The sequence below is a fragment of the Carassius auratus genome, chromosome 29 (genome assembly GCF_003368295.1).
Source record: "Carassius auratus strain Wakin chromosome 29, ASM336829v1, whole genome shotgun sequence".
NCBI lineage: Eukaryota > Metazoa > Chordata > Actinopteri > Cypriniformes > Cyprinidae > Carassius > Carassius auratus.
The window spans coordinates 4,921,110-4,928,944 of NC_039271.1; the positions used below are offsets into that span (position 1 = coordinate 4,921,110).

The following is a 7,835-nucleotide window of genomic DNA, read 5'->3' on the forward strand; positions in this document are numbered from 1 at the left end:
ATCAATCCATTTTAAAAAGCAGAATAAAATGCACCATTTTGCTTCAAACTCCCAACCAGATGGAGCTGTGCATAGTGGGTTTAAAAGTGGATTGTTTACAAAGTTAATAGTTGCTGGTATGCAGTTGCTCAACACATTTTTATTTTTTATTACAAATTAAAATAAAATGACATTTCAATTCATGTTTTTACTTCTCTTCAAACTCATATTCGATCTGGCTCCATGCACTTCCCAGGTTTCACGATTGGGAATCAGATCCCAATAAACAAATAAAACCAAGTTCAGTCATGCATTTTGCTTGTTTAATATTCTGTTTCAGAATATCAAATGAAATGGGTTACAAGTGACAATTCACAATTATGAGTAATCACATTATTGTCAGCAAGCCTTAATACAACAACATTGTGCACTTGGTCATGCATTCTATAGTTATTGTTTTATGTTTATTTTTAAGAACAATACATATTTTTGTCTTTTTTTCTTTCTTTTAATTGACAATATTTATATAATCAATGTACAATTACCTGACGGTGAAGCATTCAAGAGCAAATCAGTATACTGTTTAGAAACCCCATGCACTCCACAATCAGTGTAACATATCTAATGGGCCATAAATAGAAAAACTATTTACAGAATACGATATACGGTATATAGACAATTTCTAACTTTTTATAAATAACATTTAAGCCAGTAATGGAAGCTAAATGGACTATTGGACAAAAAACATTAGTCCTTCAGAGTCATGCAACAATCAGAAAGTTAATTATATATAAGAAAATGCACATACTTTACTAGACATTCAATAACGTTTACAACACACTTGCAGTGTTTATTTGTTGCATTTGTTCAAAAAATGTTAACTGGTTTCTAAATTGATCTGAACTCAAGAAACTGCAGTAAGTATATGAAAGTCTAGAGAAATCAAATTCATGATGCTTTTTTTTTATTTCAACGGGCTCGTCTTCGCAGTCTGGGTGAAAGACGATTGGCAAGCAGACATGTGAGGGCTATACCTGCCACCTGTGTGAAAGCAAGACCCAGGACTGTTGCTGCAATATGAAAGACGTTGTCATTTACCAAGCTGAAGACTTTGAGGAAACAACCGTGAGTGTGAATCCCTGCGAGCTTGATGTTCCGGAATCCACTCTCTGGCAAGGGTCTATTGCGACAGCCTTTACGTTTAATACAACAACTGTCTGGTAATGACAAAGTGGAGGAATCATTCCCCGAACTTCCTGTTGAGTAAACAGAATCTTGAATAGCCCAATCGGACATGAGCCAATCGCGCCAACCCTCGGCGCCACAGCACTCAAGCGCCCTCTGCAGGCTGTCCAGCGCATCTGCGTGGCCCTCATCTTCTCCATAGTCCAAAACAGCTTTCTTAAGCCCGCTACGGAAACCTTCAGCAATATTCTCCCTGTAAAAGAGCCCTGAAAGACCCAACGCTAGTCCACCCATGAGTGTGGCCAACTGGAAGAAGCCATATGCCCGCAGAAGGTAAGGAAGGTTGGCAGCCACTCCCAAACATCCCAAAAAGCCCCAAGCTGTCACAGCAGCACCTGTGCATAACAAAATGATGGGCGCATTTGGGTAGCGGTTTGCAGAGAGGAGCATGTAGTCGGACAGCGAAACTTGTGCCCAGACACCTAGGGTGAAGATTGCAAGACCTGCAGCCCAAAAAAGGAAGCTGAAAATCAGGAGTGCAAGGCGCAGCAAGGGCATGACTCCCACCGCCCGGCAGCACGGTGGGGCGGCACCCACAGCAGGCACAGGGGGCGCCAGCGAGGCCTCCGAGCACAGCGATAACGAAAGACGTTGTTGGTCAGTGTACTCTCTGGAGGGTGACAGCAGATATCCAGGAAGCACAGAAGGCCGTCGGGAAGTGGAGGGTAAAGCAGGACGAAGTGGGGAAGACAGTCTTTGAGCACCGTGCAGCTCTCTTTCCCACTCTTTTGCACGGCAAGGGCTCGGCCGAGCTGGTAGCGAGTCGTACGGCGGCGCAGAGCTCATGGCCCCGTCTTGTGCTTTATCTACCACCATTTCACTCTCTCTCTTTTACTCCTTCCTTTGTTTTGTCCTTCCTCATCTCTCCCGTCTGTGTTTTACGGCCGGTCATCAACCCAATAGCACCTATTCACAGCCTCGTTTCAACATAAATCCTCTTTGGATGAATGCTCGGCACACTTATCTTCGCCTGCAGATTCTCCACCTTCTATCCGATGTTTATTTGTGACATTTCTTAGACGCTCTTGATGCTGCTGCAATGGCCATCTGAGTACACTGCGTCTTTGGTGATATGAAGGGGGGTTGGTGGTTATATGGCTATGATGCTGTTAACCCACACCGCCCTGATCTCCTTCTACTGGTGCAGAAGCCATTCGTTCAGGGTCATAAATGTCTGTTCTGATCGATATGTGTCCTTTATCAACCTTTAATAATCTAATGTCTTTACAATTTTGCTATTGATTAGTTTTTAGATTAAATCTTATAGGTTTTCAGAAGTAATCTTTCATTTTATGGGATTTGGTGCATATTCAAGGACACACTTTATAGCTCTTTAAACAAAACTGAATGACGTGAATATTCAATTTTCTTTGACTTCATCGGCATATTCACTGGTGTTAAAACATAAAACAGCAGTAAAAGAGTTTACAGTAGCACTTTACAACAAGGTTAATTAGTTAACACTTGTTAACTGGTTTAGTTAACATCAACTAAGCATGAGCAATACCTTCTACAGGATTTTAACAAAGATGAATAAATACTCTAATAAATGTATTGTTCATGGTTTGTTTATGTTAGTGAATACATTAACTAATTGAGCAAAATCGTAAAGTGGTACAGAGTTTAGATGTATGTTGACTTGTTGGCTGCTTTTCCTTCACTATCAAGTCCAATAATTATTATTATTTTTATTTTTTTTGTGGAATAATAACAATTAATTAATTTTAATTTAATTCGAAAATTATTTGTAATAAGTATTCAAAATATGCAGGCATAATTTATAAGCTCAAAAATAAAAAGGAAGAATGATGTTTGACAAACCTTCACTTGCGTTGTGCTCCAGTTCATCCAAACTAAACAGCAAATTAAAAAGTTAACAGGTATCAATACTCAGGTAAATTGACAAAACACCAAGACATACTTTCTTTCTTGGCAACTTACAACACAAATTCCACGATTTTTCCCACATTATGAATGTAATAAATCTTCCATAATACTCAATCGCATTTCTATTTATCTTATGCACAAGATGGATTTCACTTATCTGTTCCAAATATATAAACGGACACGTTTTGCTTTACAACGCGTGACGGCGAATCTGTTTCCCTCCAGACCTGAAGCGGTGTCGTGCACATTCAAACGTGTTTAAAAAAGCGCGTAATAAAGACCTACTTCCGGCTATTTCCGGTATCCCGGCTGAGCGTTGTTGTTCGTTGCTTCGGTCGACTTCTCGACAGTCTTTCGCCAGTGCGTTTAACCGCTATTATAGTTTAATTCTGTGACACGATGCGTTCGGAATTTGATTAAAAGACAAATATCGATTTATTGTAAACTTAAATAATGGAACTCCTTAACGTAGAGAGTCGCGAGGCGGGTGAGTTTTATTTAGCTTGGGAGCTAAATGCTAAGAGAGTGAAGCTAGCACAACCAATCCTATTAAAGTTTCTCTCTCTCTCTCTCTCTCACACACACACACACACACACCACCCATAACACTTTTATTTATTTAATTTTTTTTATGAAGTACACAGAAAAAAAAATAATATTTTGTTATTTACTTTGCTATTATTGGAACTGTATTGTTGAAAAACATTTCTAAAAATGTCCATGATGAATAATGACAGTTTGAATACATTTATAATCCAGAACTACATTCATGTTATTATTTAAAAGTACTCATTAGAACATCATTTAATTTGCTTTCTTTTAATAATTAGGAGCATGCATGTAAAGGGTAATGCACAATATATCAAATTTATTATTTTTGAGCCTTTTATTTTTGCACTCCATCGGTTACAGATAAACTTGTTTAGCTTTAACACAACTGTAAGCCTTATTTCTTCATGTGGCGTGGAATAAAATATTACGGTCTATAAAAAATTGTTACATATAAATTGATGTGTATGCATTCATTTAATTCAGTTTAATGCATCCTAATACATTTTTATCAGAATTAAGATCTTTTTATATTCTACTCTTGATATTTATCTGTACTTTTTTTTCCCCCAAGCTCTCCCTCTCTCTGCACTGCGTCTGGTTGTGCCTCCTCTTCGGCTGATGTCAGCGTTTCTGTGGCAGGTGGTTCAGCGTCGTAATGTGACGCAGTACGGGAAGCTGGAGCAATTTGTGGTGCTGGTGACCGAGACCGTGCCAGACATCATGAGTCGAAGTCTGGTCAATAAACTGATCTTTCACCTGCGGAAAAAGGTCATGATTAAGCAAAATATTTAATGTGCTCTCATTTTTTTCTTTTTTTTTTATACTGCACAGTCTGAGATAAGTAACCTTGCGATTTCTTTTTTTCTTTTAGGTGATATTAGAGCTTTGTTTGAAGGATAAAATGCCAGATCTGTGGATCATTCAAGCACATCTGGATTCTCTTCGAAATCTCACACATAAAGTAATAAATGTTGATTTTGTAATTGCACTATATATAGAAATTCAGTTTTAGCAAGGTATCAGTGTCTTTTTTTTTGCTTTCAATTTGTTGCAGTGTAAAGATGTGGAAAGTGAGATCATCAATAACAAATTTATCAGATTGGTGCACAGCATTTTGGAGGACGCTGAAAAGAAAGAGAATTTCATACAGGTTAGATTTGCTCACCTCTTTCTTTTCTTGTAGAATCTATAGCATGAATGAAAATTGTTAAAAATTTTTCCATATCTTTCCACTGTTTCTTTGTATTCAGAATGTCTTCCCTGTAGAATATGGATCAGGATATGATGCAGTATTACAGAGCCTTGCATGGGAGTTCCTGTCTCGAGTGGAAGACCTGCTGCCGGTGCCCAACCTCAAAGAGGTGTGTCCTCGATGAAAGACTGCAAAATGCATTGAAAAAAAAATGAAGAAAATGTTCTATCTAAGGGGAATCTGATCTGAAATCTTATGCTGACTTTCTCAGACAGCCTCGCGACTTTGTGGTGGCCTCTCGATGATGGAGGAGATTGTGCAGCCACTCTCAGATCCAGCTGAGATCAAGGATGTTCTCCAGCACTTCAAAACCAAAAGACTGCACGCAAGAAACAATGAGCAATCTCAGAGAGTTATCAGTGAAAGTGAGCTTTACTGTTGCTTCTGTACCATATTTGTTAACATGGTGGAAAACAGGACATTTAATTTATATTTAATTAATATAAAACTTTCAAAACATGTCTGGGTCATATTTTGCTCCCAAAATTTAAAGAATTTAAGGTAATTATTTAAAATCCTGAATGTACGCTTAATTTGATTCATTTGTTTTTAATACATCAAGTAATTCAAATAATTAAAACTGATTATTTATTAGGTTTGTGATATTATATTTTGACAATAAGGATCATTTTTATATTTTGTGGTGAAATGTGATCTAGTACAATTGAAATACTATTGTGTTTATAGTTGTTTTTATTTTAATTCTAAAGTTTAAGTAACCTCTAACGAGAAATGTAGCCAGCTGTAATAAAATACATTTTTGTTCTTTATATCAGTTAAAGTTTATATTATTTTAATATTTTATGGTATTGTTTTAGTCAACTATAATATTCATATTATGCATAAATATTTTCTAAGGTTTTTTTTTTCCATCTCTTTTGGTCTGTACAGTGTCCATTCCTCCTTCAGCTGAAGTAGTTTGTTTGCCTCATCCACTTGCACAAGAAACTGTCTTGCCTGCCATTACCTTTGAACATGAGGAAACTTTGCCCCCTACCTCCATCGCACAAGAGACGATTATCATCGAATCAGAAGGCACAGAGAACCAATCAGAATCTGATCAAGCAGCCATTCGCCATAATGAGCCCGTCTCAGAGTTACACAGAAGAGGCTGAGCCTTTAGTGGACAGTGAGGAGTTCACAGCAATAGCTGCCACTGAAGAAGCAGAGGAAGGCTTACAAGAAGAAGAGGTACTTTGTGAAGAGAAAGACTCGGGCGTCTGTGAAGTCCAACAGATCTACCTGACCACGGACGGCTCCACCGTGGTGGTGTCAGAGTTTGAGAACGAGGGAGAGGAGGCGACTCAACTGCAGTTTCTAGATCAGTCAGAGATAGTGGAAACGTCTGGTGTGAGGCAAGTCAGTTTAGAGCAGTGGATCTCAGAATTAACTGGAAAGGGCATCTCTCTTCCAGTTTTGCCTCCAACTCCTGTTGAGATTGTGAGGGAGGAGACCATCTACGTCCCTGCAATAGAAAGACCACCGTCTGTGAAGTCCATCATCCATAGAAAGAGCAGTCCACCTCGAGCCACAGTTTCCAAAAAGACAGCGGCCATTCCCTCCGAGTCCCAGACAACACAGGAGGAGAAAAGACACAGCTGTCCTGACTGTCACAAACAGTTTCGCTTTGAATGCCTGCTGAGGAATCACATGCGTACTCACACGGGCGAGCGGCCGTTCCAGTGTTCAGACTGCGGCAAAAGCTTCAGGTGCCTCAGCTTCTTGACCAATCACATCAAAACGCACTCCCTCACCAGACCGTTCAAATGCATGCAGTGCATCAAGACCTTTCGAAAGAAAGCAGACCTCATCAAACACATCCGTGTGCACACTGGCGAGAAACCATACAAGTGTACCATCTGTGGCAAAAGCTTCTCCCAAGGCTCATACTTGAAGATTCACCGCGAATGCCACACCTCAGAGAACCTACACCAGTGTCCTCACTGTGACAAAAGCTTCCCGACTGCATTTAAGCTGTCCATTCACGTTCGCTACCACTCCATGGAGCGCTCGTACCAGTGTAACCAATGCGGGAAGAGCTTCATCTACGCCAGCCTCCTTCGAAGACACAAAGGTTATCATGCAGGCGAGCGGCAGTATCTGTGCTCCATCTGCGGCAAGTCCTTCGTCTACATGTTTGACTTGAAAAAGCACCAGCGCAACCACGAGAGACCGCGGATCAAGATCCCGTGCACCCTTTGTAACAAGACGTTTGCGGGACCCGAGATGCTGAGGTGCCACTTGCGCATACACACCGGAGAACGTCCATTCCGCTGTAAGATCTGCGGAAAAGCCTTCTCTCAGATCGGGAACATGAAGAGACATGAGCGCGTGCACACGGGCGAGAGGCCGTTCACCTGTGAAAGATGTGGGAAGACGTACAAGCACTCGTCTCACCTGAAGAACCACATGCTCAGCCACACGGGCGAGCGGCCGTGGCAGTGCTCTCATTGCGGGAGGAGCTTCAAGTTCCCTGGGCCCCTTAAGAAGCATGAGACGAACTCACTTGAGCGAACGAGGAAATCGTAGAAGGAGCTGTGACCAAACACGTAGCCGCGTGAAACCAGACCCCAAAAGCCCTTAATTGAATATAGGGCTCTTGTAGTTTAACAATGATCAGCTGACACATGATTAACCAGTCATTACTTTAAAAGGTAATACAATTTTGTTGTCTACACCATGCTTTATGCAACCCATAAATTAAATTGCACATGGAAATACTTTATAAACTCTTGCTTTACATAGTTTGTGGCATTTAAAGGAATATTTCACTGGAAATTGAAAGTTTGTTGAAAATGTACCCTCAGGCCATCTGAGATGTAGATGAGTTTTGGAGAAATTTGGATTTAGAGAAAATTGCTCACCAATGGTTCCTCTCCAGTATGCCATCAGAATGAGAGACCAAACAGCTGAAAGAAAC

General features: G+C 40.2%; 3 protein-coding genes across 6 annotated transcripts in view; 2 read left to right on the forward strand and 1 right to left on the reverse strand.

Moving 5' to 3' along the window:
- Positions 1-7,835, forward strand: part of LOC113048471 (B-cell receptor CD22-like) — a 1,131,192-nt gene that overhangs the window by 614,827 nt on the left and 508,530 nt on the right. The gene's annotated exons all lie outside the window — the stretch shown is intronic.
- Positions 439-2,332, reverse strand: LOC113048527 (tetraspanin-7-like). Its single transcript, XM_026210391.1, has one exon. It carries the CDS (start codon positions 2,038-2,040, stop codon positions 949-951), a length of 1,092 nt encoding a protein of 363 aa, XP_026066176.1. The 5' UTR covers positions 2,041-2,332; the 3' UTR covers positions 439-948.
- On the forward strand, positions 3,409-7,633 carry LOC113048509 (gastrula zinc finger protein XlCGF57.1-like). Of its 2 annotated transcripts, XM_026210369.1 has the most exons (7): positions 3,409-3,598; positions 4,235-4,431; positions 4,535-4,624; positions 4,718-4,813; positions 4,914-5,024; positions 5,127-5,280; positions 5,807-6,170. In XM_026210369.1, exons 1-7 carry the CDS (start codon positions 3,565-3,567, stop codon positions 6,028-6,030), a joined length of 906 nt encoding a protein of 301 aa, XP_026066154.1. In that variant the 5' UTR covers positions 3,409-3,564; the 3' UTR covers positions 6,031-6,170. The 2 variants fall into 2 exon arrangements, with proteins under 2 accessions (XP_026066154.1, XP_026066153.1); XM_026210368.1 differs by lacking the exons at positions 3,409-3,598; positions 4,235-4,431; positions 4,535-4,624; positions 4,718-4,813; positions 4,914-5,024 and having other exon boundaries at positions 5,142-5,280; positions 5,807-7,633.